The sequence below is a fragment of the Hyperolius riggenbachi genome, chromosome 1 (assembly GCF_040937935.1).
Source record: "Hyperolius riggenbachi isolate aHypRig1 chromosome 1, aHypRig1.pri, whole genome shotgun sequence".
NCBI classification, from domain to species: domain Eukaryota; kingdom Metazoa; phylum Chordata; class Amphibia; order Anura; family Hyperoliidae; genus Hyperolius; species Hyperolius riggenbachi.
The window spans coordinates 375,048,864-375,063,937 of NC_090646.1; the positions used below are offsets into that span (position 1 = coordinate 375,048,864).

A 15,074-nucleotide genomic window follows, 5' to 3' on the forward strand; every position below is an offset into this window, starting at 1 on the left:
CAATAATAGTAAAACAATATTATTATATGTGTGGGTGATACTTGAAAGTTTACTGTTACTGTCTTGAAAAACATTAGGGTTATGCACGGTTCAGGAGAATGTGAGGGCTGCAGCCACACAAACGCAAACGTGTGTAAATGCGCGTGTTTTCGGAATTTGCTGGCAAACAATGAAATGATGGGCGTTTCAGTTAAATATATCCCCTTAGGCCACTGTTATGTGGATTATTTAATGATTTAAGAGTCGGATCACAAAAGCTAGCAGCTTGTAGTAATTTGTCACTAGGGATATATTTCTGTTATTGCTAGTGACAGGTTGCTGTGAATGCCTGAGGCAATCCTAGTAAATGTAGCTAGAAATCACTTTCAGGTAAAGATTTTTAGGTAAAAGTGGAAACAAAATAGCCATGTTGGTTGCCAGTGATTGTGGTAGCATTTGTAATACCACTCTAAAATGAATCAGGGAAACTAGGACATTTTGCCTTTGGGATATTAAAAATCTGTACAGACACAGTACAATTATGATTGGTCAGTTTTACCAGTTGCACATAGTATGAAGGCCAGCAGGTTTTAAATACTATGAAAAGATTGTGTAGGTAAGCTCTCTTACTATATGGAAGTGGTAAAACTGTCCGGTCATTGACCAATTAAAATTGGACGTGTGGATGTGTCAGGTCGGTTTCACACTGTGAATTGGTGGTAGCGGTGCAGTGCAGATGGGGGGCCGCACTGCCAAAAACAGGCATTGGGGTATTACCACCTTAATACGCGGTAATCCCCTTCTGGTGGACAGCCAAACAGTAAGTTATGCCTCCTTGCGCTCACGTCCTGTTTAGGAAATATGGAAGTGTACGGGAGTGTATGGTAAAAATACACTTCTGCGCATGCGCGCCGCACTGCCACCTCCATCATTTATCAAAATCGCAGCATTGCCAAAGACTTACATGACTTTTGGTTCGCTGCAGGAGACTATGAGAGTATAGTAGGGATTAGATTGTGAGCACCTCTGAGGGACAGCTAGTGACAAGAGTATAGAAAGTGTAAAGGCTTGCGTGCAACTAAATGCATAACCAACCGCACAGCATGATCAACCACACACAGTGGCGTCCCTACCATGGGGCGGCCAGGAGCGCTCCGCTCCGGGTGTCAGCTCCAGGGGGGGTGTCATCAAGGCCTCCCCAGAAGCCTTGATGACACAGGAGGGGAAGCAGCGCTGAAGGAGGGGTGGCAGCGTCGGCGGGGAGGGGGGAAATACCCCCCACATCTCCCTCACCTGGGTCCCCTCCTTCCGCACTTCCCCTCCACGGGCGCCGGCAACGGGCACTGACAGGGCGGCTGATAGCCGCCCTCAGTTTACCCGAGCAGGGCTACGGGAAGATGGCCGCCGAAGCCCGCACTGGAGACAAAAATAGACGGCAAGATGGCCGCCGACGCCATCTTGCCGTCTATTTTTGTCTCCAGTGTGGGCTTCAGCGGCCATCTTCCCGTAGCCCTGCACTGATGACGCAGCAGGAGACGGCGCGGGACATTCAAGAGGATCTGCGGAGGCTGCCTGGGACTCGGAAGACATCTGCAGGTAAGGTTTTTTTCTTTTACAGGTGCACCGGCCCGGCCACCCACCGCTGCTGCCCACCTACCCACCACTGCTGCCCACCACCTACCCACCACTGCTGCCCACCACCTACCCACCACTGCTGCCCACCTACCCACCAGGCTACCCACCACTACTGCCCACCTACCCACCACTGCTGCCCACCTACCCACCAGGCTACCCAGCAGGCTGCCCACCTACCCACCACTGCTGCCCACCTACCCACCACTGCTACCCAGCAGGCTGCCCACCTACCCACCAGGCTACCCAGCAGGCTGCCCACCTACCCACCACTGCTGCCCACCTACCCACCACTGCTACCCAGCAGGCTGCCCACCTACCCACCAGGCTACCCAGCAGGCTGGCCACCTACCCACCACTGCTGCCCCCCTACCCACCATGCTACCCACCTACCCACCACTGCTGCCCACCTACCCACCAGGCTACCCAGCAGGCTATCCACCACTGCTGCCCCCCTACCCACCACTGCTACCCAGCAGGCTGCCCACCTACCCACTAGGCAATCAGGCTGCTCACCCTTCACCACCTACCCACCAGGCTATCAGCTTGCCAACACTCAAATCTGCTACCGATATTGTGTATTTTGTGGTCAGATCTGCTACCGACATTGTGTATTTTGTGGTCAGTTTAACTACCGTCATTATGTATTTTGTGGTCAGTTTAACTACCGTCATTGTGTATTTTGTGGTCAGTTTAACTACCGTCATTGTGTATTTTGTGGTCAGTTTAACTACTGATATTGTGTATTTTGTGGTGAAATCTGGTGCTGACATTGTGTATGTTCTGGTCAAATCTACCGCAAGATTGAATGATTTTTTTCTGGTCAAATCTGCCGACATGATTGAATGTATTTTCTTGTGAAATCTGCTCACATAACGTGTAATGTCTGGTGAAATGTTCTCGCATTACGTGTATTTTATGTTGAAAGCTTCTGACATTTTGTGTATTTTCTGGAGAAAAGCTGCGCAATGATGTGAATTTTCTGGAGAAAGGTTGACTAAAACTTGGGTGCACTTTTAAATTAGCTCCGCCCCATCCGGTCATAGCCACGCCCATTTTTTCGCCGCGGCGCGCCTCGCGCGCCGCAGGTAGTGTACCGTGGGGGGGGGGGTGTCTTTCAATACCTAGCACCGGGTGTCAAATGCCCTAGGTACGCCACTGACCACACAACTTGTTCTTTATATGACAAGTACATACACATGCATGTTAGAAACTATATGTTGGTTGCTATGGGCAACAACACAACACCTTTGTTCGGCACCAGCAACTCCTTAGAGCTGCAACTCAAAGGAAGTGAGATAACTTGACTCTCATCACAGCAACAGCATAGGAGATAAACTTCTTAGGCATCCTCAAAGTTTAGGAGTTTATTCAGTCCATAGATATACAGTACATGTGGTTACATCTTAGCGAAGCAGATTGTTCTGTTGTAAGTCCTTTGCATTACAGCTCTTGGCTACCTTCCTGGTGAATGGTAACCAGTCTTTATCTTCTGTCTATCCTAAGTTACATCTAGACTACGTATATACAGCATACAGATAGATAAGATAACAAGACATAAATAAGAGTAAAAGGTTGAAAGCCAGCCGTTACAGGAAGCAATGAGTGACTCTCTGTAAGCCGGCTGCTGGTTTAATACTGACCAGGAAAGAGTTAAATGTGACATCATCTGAGCCACCCCCCCAAGCCTACATTTGGCTGGCATGGGCATGAGACCCACCTTAATAATTAATATTCCCTTGCTTTGTACCCTAGTTACAAGGAATGCAATGTTTTGTAAATATCGGCTTTGTTTACCTTTCGGTCATCTCACGGTCGGGGCAGTTTAGACCTGTGGCCTTCCACCATGAACATGTTCCTGGTAACTGACTGCATCCTCTCTTCTGCGAGAAACTCTGCTTAAAGGTAGACTCTGCGAGCCAAGCCTTTTACCTAAACTCAGTCCAAATAACTGAGGCCTACTTAAATTATAACAATGCGCTGATCAACTAAATAACCAACTCATTTAAATACTGCATGCGCCGAGTCAGCATTCAAAAACAGCAAGTTTTTCAAGCTACTTGTACACACTTGGCCAACCTGCATGATGGTTGGGCAGGTCTATCCTCCAGTTTGATTAGGCAAACTGCATGTTATCAGTTAATGTCTTATCTTTTGCCAGTGTACACATGCCCAATTATTGTCCAACAGACCAAGTTTAGATGATAGCTGGGCAGAATATTTGCATGTGTGTACGAGCCTTAAGGCGCTGAGGAAGATGTCAGCTACCCTCTTTCCCTGAAAATAAGACCTACCCTGAAAATAAGCCCTAGCTGGAATTTTAAGCATGCTTGAAATATAAGCCCTACCCCAAAAATAAGCCCTAGCGGAAGTTAAAGAGAAGGAAGAGGCAGCCAGTAAGTGGGGACACAGCGGTGCAGTGCCAATCGGGCACTGATCCTTTCATCCCAGCACACAGCAAGGTTATCAGCTGTGTGCAGGGAAGACAGGGCAGGTGCCTGATCAGTACAGAAGCATATTTTCAAATCCATGGGCATCACAGTACAAAGGAACAGGAAATGTTCTGCTGAGAGACACTTCCTAATAGAAATATAAGACAGCCCCTGACAATAAGCCCTAGTAAGTTTTTTAGAGCAAAAATTTATAAAAGACACTGTCTTATTTTCGGGGAAAGACGGTAAATACTAAATAAATAAATGGCTCCAGAGAAAATAGTAGGACTTAGTGACGAATTACCAAATGTGGAGATTTGGCTTTAGTATTGTTTGACACTTACCGTATTTACTGCAGCAGTAAAACAACATTTTATTCTGCTCTCCGCACATTACCAGCAAAACCAGCAGGTAGAGCTCCAGTAAGGGCTTGTTCACATCTAAGGAGTTTTCAGCATTTCAGCATTTGTTTAAAGCGCAGGCGATTCTCAAAATCGCCCTAAAAACGCTGGTGCAATGATTCCCTATGAGGTAGTTCACATCTGCGCTCACCACGCCTGAAAAACATATACAGAACTCCACACAGGGTGATGACGTTCAGACTGTCAATGTAATGCAGCACACCACCAAAGTGCTTTTGTGACTTGTGAGGGATAGTGCCAATTCCTATAGTCCCACACCCCTTCTCCTTATATGCTCACCAGATATGTGCCACCTCAGGTTTCAGGTGGATCCTGCAATAAAACATCTCGACATAGGGTAATACTGTTCAAATAAAACCACATTAACTAACGATATCCCTCTGTGCTAAAAGGGCTTTAACTCCGTGTGTGTGGAGTTCTGTATATGTTTTTCAGGTGTGGTGAGCGCAGCAGTATTATTTGAATATTATTGACTATTGGACTTTCTACAGCTATCCCAAGCACAGATGAACTATTCCAACTGAATTTCTGAGGACTTTTGTGTGTTATTTGTAGTTTTATCACAATAGACTTTGGCGCAATTCTGTAAATAATAAGTTCTAGAGAGCGCGTCAGTAGTGTTGAACTATTGCATTGATTATCGGATTCCCTGCAGCGATCCCAGCGGCGGGTGACAAATTGATGTCTGTGGAACTTTGTGGACTGTGGCGCAGTATTTTGTAATTATGATGTATTTATAATGCATATGTTTCTAGTACATGAACACATACATATTTTAGGTCAAATACAATGAACAAATATGTGAAGAAATGCTCAACTATTTTTTTAAACAGTAGTTTTTCATTCAGAACTGCTATTTTGATGGGATTTACCTTTTAAAAAATTCTGGTCTCATGAACTGAAAAACCCTGGGAATAAGTAACAAACGATAATGATCCTATTAGCAGGAGTAGAGTGAGTGGAGAGTTAGGACTGTTTCTTATAGGTTACTATTGGAGAAGGTATAAAAGCATTTTCTATTTTGCGCAGTTACTGAATGGCCAGAACTCATCAGCATCACCTTCTCTGCTCTCCCTTTAATGTGCTGGATATTTCAGGGCATAACCAGAGGCATAATTGAGGCGGTTATTTTTATTACCGCTCTAATCATCATAAATATTTTTATAACTTACTTTGTGCATACCAGCTTGCTTTGTAATTTCCATTGACTGTTCCTAAGAGTTTAATTAGATTTCCAGCAGAGCCAGGTCAGTTCCAGAAAAGTAGAAATAATTATTGTGCGAGTTTAGAAGACATCCGTTGTAAATTAAGCAGGACTTTCCAATTTGTATAACCTTATTAATACTAAGTGTGCAGAGTAGTTAGTTGCTAACTGCCCTACTATCTTTTATACCCTGACTTAAAATTGGCTATCTGTTAATAGTGCAAATTGCAAATTTTAACTTTTATCCTTTTAAGTTTTATCCTTTTTTTAACACTCTGCCCCATTGATTTATTTGTTCATAGGAAAGTGAAAGAGTACATAAAATGGCATTGCTGCTCAAGTCTATGTGAAAATGAACTATGAGAGAACTGAAACTGTAGGCAAAACCTTTTTTTTATTTCAACTTTTTATGGTGTAGAGATCTCAGTAACTTCAATACAGCTCAAAGGCTTTCTCTCCCGAGCCTTAAAGGACACCTGTGTTATGGTGGCTGCCATATTTATTTTCTTTTAAACAATTCTAGTTGCCTGTTTGTCCTACTAAACTTTCATGCATCAGAAGTGTCTGAATCACACACCTGAAACAAGCATTCAACAAATCCAATTAAACATCTGCATGCTTGTTGATGATCTATGGCTAAAAGTATTAGAGGCAGAGGATCAGCAGAAGAGCCATGCAATGTGCATTGTTTAAAATGAAATAAATATGGCAGCCTCCGTATTCCTCTGGGAGCTGTCAATTATATTTCCCTTTAAGCAATACCCGTTGCCTGGCTGTTTTGCTGAGCATCTACCTCTAATGCTTTTAGCCATAGACCCTCAGATGTTTCCCACTGTATTATCTACCAGGCAACTGGTATTGGTTAAAAGGAAATATATATGTCAGCCTCCATACAGTCAGGTCCATAAATATTGGGACATCGACACAATTCTAACATTTTTGGCTCTATACACAACCACAATAGATGTCCCAATATGTATGGACCTGACTGTATGCCACTCACTTCAGGTGAGATTTCAGGTGTCCTTTTTTAATTGTTGCTCCATTGGGGATAGTTCTGATGTATTTGTGATGGTATCAGAGTTAATCATGCTAGTTTTTTTTTGTTTGATTGTTTTCGGTTAAGATCTCTGTATTGCTCAGCAGGGGTGCAGCTAAGGTTTTTGTGGCCCCAAGCAGACTGTAGCAAGAGGCCCTATCCTGCGGCGCGCGAAGCGGTGAAAAATGGGTGTGGTTATCCCCGCATAAGTAGGCGTGGCCATGACATGTGGGTGGAGCAGGAGGGCGGATTGGGGCGGGGCTGTTTGCGGGGAAAAAATGGATGTGGGGGTGATTGAGGCGCGCGTAGCGCGCCGAAAGATGGGCGTGGCCATGACATTGTATGGGCGAAGCTTAACCGTAGCACAGCAAATATAGCCAACTATGACCATTAAATAATAAATGCAGCAACAGTTACCCCAGACACCAGAAAATAAAAACGCAATTTGGGCCACATTTCAGCAGAAATCAAACGCAATTAGGGCACATTTTCAGCAGAAATCAAACGCAATTAGGGCACATTTTCAGCTGAAATCAAACGCAATTAGGGCACATTTTCAGCAGAAATCAAACGCAATTAGGGCACAGTTCAGCAGAAATCAATCGCAATTAGGGCACAGTTCAGCAGAAATCAAACGCAATTAGGGCCACATTTTCAGCAGAAATCAAACGTAATTAGGGCACAGTTCAGCAGAAATCAAACGCAATTAGGGCCACATTTTCAGCAGATATCAAACGCAATTAGGGCACAGTTCAGCAGAAATCAAACGCAATTAGGGCCACATTTTCAGCAGATATCAAATGCAATTAGGGCACAGTTCAGCAGAAATCAATCGCAATTAGGGCACAGTTCAGCAGAAATCAAACGCAATTAGGACCACATTTTCAGCAGATATCAAACGCAATTAGGGCACAGTTCAGCAGAAATCAATCGCAATTAGGGCCACATTTTCAGCAGATATCAAACGCAATTAGGGCACAGTTCAGCAGAAATCAATCGCAATTAAAGCCACATTTTCAGCAGATATCAAACGCAATTAGGGCACAGTTCAGCAGAAATCAATCGCAATTAGGGCCACATTTTCAGCAGATATCAAACGCAATTAGGGCACAGTTCAGCAGAAATCAATCGCAATTAGGGCCACATTTTCAGCAGATATCAAACGCAATTAGGGCACAGTTCAGCAGAAATCAATCGCAATTAGGGCCACATTTTCAGCAGATATCAAACGCAATTAGGGCACAGTTCAGCAGAAATCAATCGCAATTAGGGCTACATTTTCAGCTGATATCAAACGCAATTAGGGCACAGTTCAGCAGAAATCAATCGCAATTAGGGCCACATTTTCAGCAGATATCAAACGCAATTAGGGCACAGTTCAGCAGAAATCAATCGCAATTAGGGCCACATTTTCAGCAGATATCAAACGCAATTAGGGCACAGTTCAGCAGAAATCAATCGCAATTAGGGCCACATTTTCAGCAGATATCAAACGCAATTAGGGCACAGTTCAGCAGAAATCAATCGCAATTAGGGCTGCAAAAAGAAAAGAATTTACTCACCTGGCAGGCTGGCACTGGCAGAAGTCTTCTCTCCCCGTCTCCTCTCCCGGCCGGCTCCTCAGGCGCGCAGTTCCCACGGAGCTCCCTCCCTGGCTCCCTCCTCCAATCTCCCGCGCTGATTCATGCAGGGCTACGGGAAGATGGCCACCCGAAGCCCTGTACTGGAGACATAGTCTCCAGAGCAGGGCTTCGGCGGCGGCCATCTTCCCGTAGCCCTGCTCTGCTCTGCCAGTGCCAGCCCCGCGGGGCTGCGGGGAAAAAGTGACGTCACGCCGACGTCACGGAGCCGCCGAGGCCCCTAAGATCTTGAGGCCCCAAGCGACCGCTTGGTTCGCTTTATGCCTCGCGGCGCCCCTGTTGCTCAGACACCTTTCATAGATAAGATGAGATAGAATAGTGGAAGCTTCTGCTTTCTAGAATGTAAAAACATTCCTAAAGTGACAGAAGACTTCACAACCTGCATTTGTCTTTGTAGTAAATGTGAATAGGGGATTCTGCCATTCCTCAAACAATTGTCATATTTGATACAGCCGTTCCAGGAAGATTCTCAGTCACATGACTCAGAGATACGCATATAGCTACCAGCAGAGCAGGAGCATCTTATTTTTCACCAAGCTATCACCTGATTCTTCCCTCCTCTTCCCTCTTCTCTATCCTGTGGGCAGGGTTAGCTCTGTGACCAGAGGAGAATACTGGTTGTGCCTCCTTCTAGTTTTTCCCTGATTACTTCCTGTGGAAGAGGTGATAAGAGGGAAGGGGAGGAGTATGGACATTTCACAGACTTATATATATGACATGCACACAGGATTGTAAAACCAGCCGACCAGGTGGTAAGAAAATGAATACGGGAAACATTGTTAACATGCATTGCAGAAAACTTCATTGTAAATTATGATATATGCCTTACAATATGCATTTAAAAAGTTTGTGTACTACATGCACAATATATAACATTGCTGAGCAAGAGTTTCTCCCTTGTATTAATTCTGACGAAGCACAGCGTGAGTGGCATCATACGGGAGCCGGGTGAGTAGGGAGAACAATGCCCTTGGCCCTTGCTCAGCTGGATCGATTGCCAAGTGGCCCAGGGGATCATGGGATGCTACTTTTATTCTTCTCTTTAAACTACATTTTCAGCATTTTACAATTGAAAAAGTACCCAAACGTTGGTGAAAAAGTATCATCAAATTTATTTTGAGTATTTTCTTGCTTGCTGGCTTAAAAGGCATTGACCTCAATTCTGGTAGGGCTATCAAACAAATTACCTCATGTGAGGCAATTTACCTCATGAGGTAATGACATTTATCAATTCTGGTAGGTTTTAGTTATGTTTTACCTCATGAGGTAAATTATGAGGTAATTCATGAGGTAATATGCATTAATTTTACCGAAAATAGCAATTCTCATGGAAATTAGGGGGCATGTTAGCACATAATTTATCAATAAGTTTAAGACCTGCCTGTACCTGGAGGTAAAGTCAATTTGTGTGCATTTTGCAGTTTTAAGTGCAGTTCCTATTGCTGTTTTAGTGTTGTTCCTATTCAGGCTGTGTAATAGAAAAGAATAGTAGAAATAAAACTCCAAATATTTACTGGATTTTTTTTTCATAAGGGATGCCTATAAATATACTTTTCATAGGTTGCTACATAATCAAATACACCTCCCCTCTCAAAAAACATCTTCCAAAGACTATCCTAACTTATGGAAGACAATTAAAGACTACTGTTATTTATTTACTGCATGCTTATCGCTGAAATACCTCATGTTTTATCTCACTTTATGCATTTACCTCATGTTTTACTTCATGTTCGGAAATGGAGAAAAATCTTTCAGAATTGCTAAAAAAAAGAGGAAAATACCTCATGATGTACACAGCTACCAGAATTGAGGCCATTTTATTTGTTGTTAAAATATCCCCTAGGAGAAAACTCAGGAGAAAAGGTGAATTGCATATTGCCTGATCCAATTTACTTTTTCCCCAAAGTTTTCTCCTTGCTGGTAGCTTAACCACTTGAGGACCCACCCTTTACCCCCCCTTAAGGACCAGCGCTGTTTGTTTGGATCTGTGCTGGGTGGGCTCTGCAGCCCCCAGCACAGATCCGCGGCCACACAGAGCGATCAGATCGCCCCCCTTTTTTCCCCACTAGGGGGATGATGTGCAGGGGGGGTCTGATCGCTCCTACCTGCAGGCATGTTGCGGGGGGGGCACCTCAAAGCCCCCCCCCGCGGCGACATTCTCCCCCCTCCCTCTCCTACCTGCTCCCCCGGGAGATCTGGGCTGCACAGGACGCTATCCGTCCTGTGCAGCCAGTGACAGGACGTCCCCTGTCACATGGCGGCGATCCCCGGCCGCTGATTGGCCGGGGATCGCCGATCTGCCTTACGGCGCTGCTGCGCAGCAGCGCCGTACAAATGTAAACAAAGCGGATTATTTCCGCTTGTGTTTACATTTAGCCTGCGAGCCGCCATCGGCGGCCCGCAGGCTATTCACGGAGCCCCCCGCCGTGAATTGACAGGAAGCGCGGCTGCTTCCTGATTAATCAGCCTGCAGCTGGCGACGCAGTACTGCGTCGCTGGTCCTGCAGCTGCCACTTTGCCGACGCACGGTATAAGCGTGCGGTCGGCAAGTGGTTAAAATGCCTTTTAAACTACCAGCAAGCAAGAATAATTTTTACAGCACTTGTTCACCTACTTTTTGGCACTTCTTCAATTGCAGAGTGCTGAAAAGTTATCTTATTTTAAGATGAAACGGTATCTCCTCTGAGAAAATTTAGGAGAAAAAGTGAATTGGATAAGGGCTTATGTTCTAATTTGCAATTACAAATAAGCAGTGGTTTAGCCATGTAAGTCACTCCATTTTCATTGTAAGGTTCATTTTGTTGTTTGCAGCAAATACTCAAGCATTCACGTGGAGTGTCAACCAAAGTTATCTTTCTCCTAACCGATGGCTATTCAAATGGAGGGGACCCCAGACCAGTGGCTCAGAATCTTCAAAAACTGGGGGTGGAAATCTTCACGTTTGGAATAGTACAAGGCAATTTCCGAGAACTGAATGACATGGCATCTGAGCCAAAGGATGAGCATTGTTATCTGCTGCACAGCTTCGCAGAGTTTGAAGCACTGGCTCGTCGCGCCTTACATGAAGGTATCTTGTTTTTATTTTGATGTTTGTCCTTCCTTTCCAACATACTGTACAAGAGTATAAATGAGTTAGAAATCATTTCTACTTGAGTTCAAACTTCATGTAAATTATATGCAGCTTTAAACTACATCATTCATAATAATTTCCTGTCAGCTTTGATTAGTCTAAAGTCAATTTGCATATAATTTACATGAAATTTGAATGCCATTAGAAATTACAGTAGAGTCCCTGGTATCCGGCACCAGCGGGGATAGACTGATGCTGGACACATGTGCTTGCCAGTTGCTTGAGCATCCGTTATAAAAAGCATAAACCTCCCCCCAGAATACTCACTGAGCCTCCAGCGACGTCTTGCAGCCTTCCTCTTGCTCCTAGCGGATTTTGGAATTCCCCATGCACAGAAGCTGGCGTGTTTTACCTGACCTGCATCGGGTCACGTGACACACCAATAGCTGTGCATAGACGCTTGAAGCCTCTAGGAGCCCGCTAGGAGCAAAAGAAAGGCTACAAGACTTCACTAGAGGCTTGGTAAGGATTAAAAATCCTGCAAACACACCAATAACAAAGTCCCTGTTATCCCTCAGGCATTCCAGTTAGTTGAGACTTCCGGTTGCCTCAGTTCCGGGTAACTGGGACTTTGCTGTATATGCATCTCATTCATCATCTCTAATTTGTATTACAGAGTTCTCAGATAGCTCATGGTGACCCAGAACCACTTGGATATTATAAGGGTTTAAAAAAGGCTTTTGATAGGGCATTTTGGTCATTTTTTAGCCTCTAAGGCTGGGAACACACGTATCCATATGAAAAACGTGCACGTTTTTCCACACTCAGTTTTTCGCACACACTGCGTGTTTCTGTGCATTTGAATGCACACATTATTCCACAACAACTGATGATTTTCAATGGGAAAATCAGATTCAACTGTGAACCATCTCAATAACTAACATTGGTTTTCAGTTGTAATGTGATGCTGCATGCAGAAAACAATCATGCAATTTTGAAGAGGTTGTTCCCAGCCTTACACTTTCCTAGTGGTTCTGGGCCAGTATGAGCTATCTGGGTACTCTGTACTACTCGACAGCACAAGTCCTACCTCATAAAGCCATAGCACTAATGAAGGCCAACAAGTCTGAAGCTGCTTTATGCATACCAAATTAATATAGCTCTGTAAAATGAATAGGCCATACAGGCACACTGTGCACTGCAGTTGTTCTGTATGTGTGCCTGACTTTCCGAGACAGAAAGGGATAATTTTGCATATTCCGTAGTGATTCATAATGGGAAATCTTTCTTGCTCACATAAAGCTGAATAATTAGAAATACCTTCTGCTTTAACCACTTAAGGACCACAGGCTTTATCCAACCCCCCCCCCCCCCCCCCAAAGACCAGGCCATTTTTTGGTAATCAGGCCACTGCAGCTTTAAGGCTAAGCTGCACAACTCAGCACACTAGTGATCCCCCCCCCCCTTTTCTCCCCACCAAAAGAGCACTCTGTTAGTGGGGTCTGATTGCCCCCTGAATGTTTGTTTGTTTATTTTTATGTGTTTGTTTTTATTAAAAGTTCCTGGATTTTTTTGTATTTCCATATTCCCCCCTCCCTCCCCCCGCCAGCCAATCCTCATGATCAGCTGTCATAGGCTTCAGCCTATGACAGCCGACCACCTCTGTGCCTCTGGAGGGGGCAGCCGTGTCACCCTAATTAGACAGTGGTTTCAACGCCTAACAGTCTCCAAGTGGCGATCGCAGGAGATGCGTGTGCAGCCTGCGCACGATCTCCCGCAAACTGAAGCCCCGGGACTTTATGACGATCAGCGTTAGATGGTCCTGGTGCTGCTGCCGTGGCCACGCCCATCGGCGTGACATGGTCGGCTAGTAGTTAAAGGAACCCGAGGTGAGAGGCTGACATGTCTTTTTCCTTTTAAGTAATGCACATTGCCTGGCTGTCCAGCCTTTAATACTTTAAGCCATAGACCCTGAATAAGCATGCAGATCAGATCTCTATGACAAATTTGACAAGATTAGCTGCATGCTTGTTTCAGGTGTGTGATTTAGACCCTAATGACCAGAAAGATGCGCAGGACTGCCAGGCAGCTGGTGTTGCTTAAAAGGAAATAAACATGGCAGCTTTCATAGGTCTCAAAGGAAATCTGAAGCAAAAATAAACTTATGAGATAATGAATTGTAAGTGGAGTACAGAGATAACAAATAAAACATTAGTAGCAAATAAAAAAGTGTCATGTTGTTTACCAGTACAGAGAGAGTTAAAACAATTGAGTTGTTATCTACGTAAAATAGCTTCTCTGAGCTATTATTGATGGAACTCAGTGCTGTTTTCTGAATAGTTTAAACAGACAAGAAACAGTGAGAGACAGCTTGAGATAATGTTTTACTGCAGGAAAGTTCAAAGCGTGATTAGCTCTGCTCTGTTTTACTGCTTAAAAACAGAGACCCATATGCAATTCACTTTTTCACCTTTTACAATTTGGTAATTCAAAAGCAGAATTCACAGAAAAGTATCAAACAAGTTTACGACCATTCAGGGGATGGTCAATAAATGTTCAATACATGTGCGGTATGGAATCGGTAAATTTTGACAGAAGTGCAATTCCCAGAGAAAAAAGGAGGCAGGAATTAAAAGCAGTTTATCACTTAAAGATGCATTTGCACTTTACGTAATGGAGTTCACCACTATTTTGAGATACACACACATACCGTATACACACACGCACGTGTGTGTGTGTATATATATATATATATATATATATATATATATATATATATATATATATATATGTATATATATATATATATATATATATATATATATATATATATATATATATATATATATATATCTCTCATTACAAGCGTTTGCCTGCTCCACTCCTCCTAACCACGATTTTTTGCTTTCCTGCTTCTCACACGGAGGAAAAATACCGACCAAATTGAGGATTACTGCTTATCTATCGCATAACTACCGAACGTTTACCGTACAAAATACATAACGTTTTACACCTCCTATCGAACACTCCTCTCATTCGGTAAAAAATGATGAATCACTCTACATATGTAAGAATGCTGCATGCGGTAAAATACAAACTTTTTTCTACTACCGCACTTCATTCTGTGAATTGAAGTCAGTGTCAGACTCTAATTAGCTAATTAATCCAAATCACCTGCTAAGGGTTCCTATGTCATATACTAGGTTCACCTTTTAAGTTGAATTTCTGAAATAAATTTCTCGAGTTCCACCTGGATAGTCCAGAGGCTTCCTGATCTATACACAAGCCCACCATTCCTGCGGAGGGTTCCTCTGAACATATATGAAAAAAGCTTGTGCGCCCCTCTGTGTACAAGTGCACAGTATGACCACTTGGCACCAAACAGGAAAAGGATCCCGCCAAGTGATGGTGGGGTCGAGTAGGACATGAGAAGCTTCTGGATTATTCAGAAGCTTGCCTCTACTTCGATAAGTATCTGCCGATATTTTTTTATGTTACGGGTTTGCTTTAGCATCTTAATAGTTATGCAAGCAGCATATGTGTTAATGGATAAGAGCACCTATAGAACCATATCCTTTTATTTCCCATATTTTATCCCCTTGCCTTCCTGTTCAGTAAATGATTTTCCTGGTATAGCTGGGCCTAGCCTAGCAGAA

General features: G+C 43.8%; 1 protein-coding gene across 1 annotated transcript in view; it reads left to right on the forward strand.

Annotated features, from left to right (window-relative positions):
- SVEP1 (sushi, von Willebrand factor type A, EGF and pentraxin domain containing 1) overlaps positions 1–15,074 on the forward strand; it is a 456,592-nt gene that overhangs the window by 78,669 nt on the left and 362,849 nt on the right. Inside the window, exon 2 of the mRNA XM_068234340.1 lies at positions 11,160–11,415. Coding sequence (XP_068090441.1) covers positions 11,160–11,415 — 256 coding nt within the window. The remainder of the gene's footprint in view (positions 1–11,159; positions 11,416–15,074) is intronic.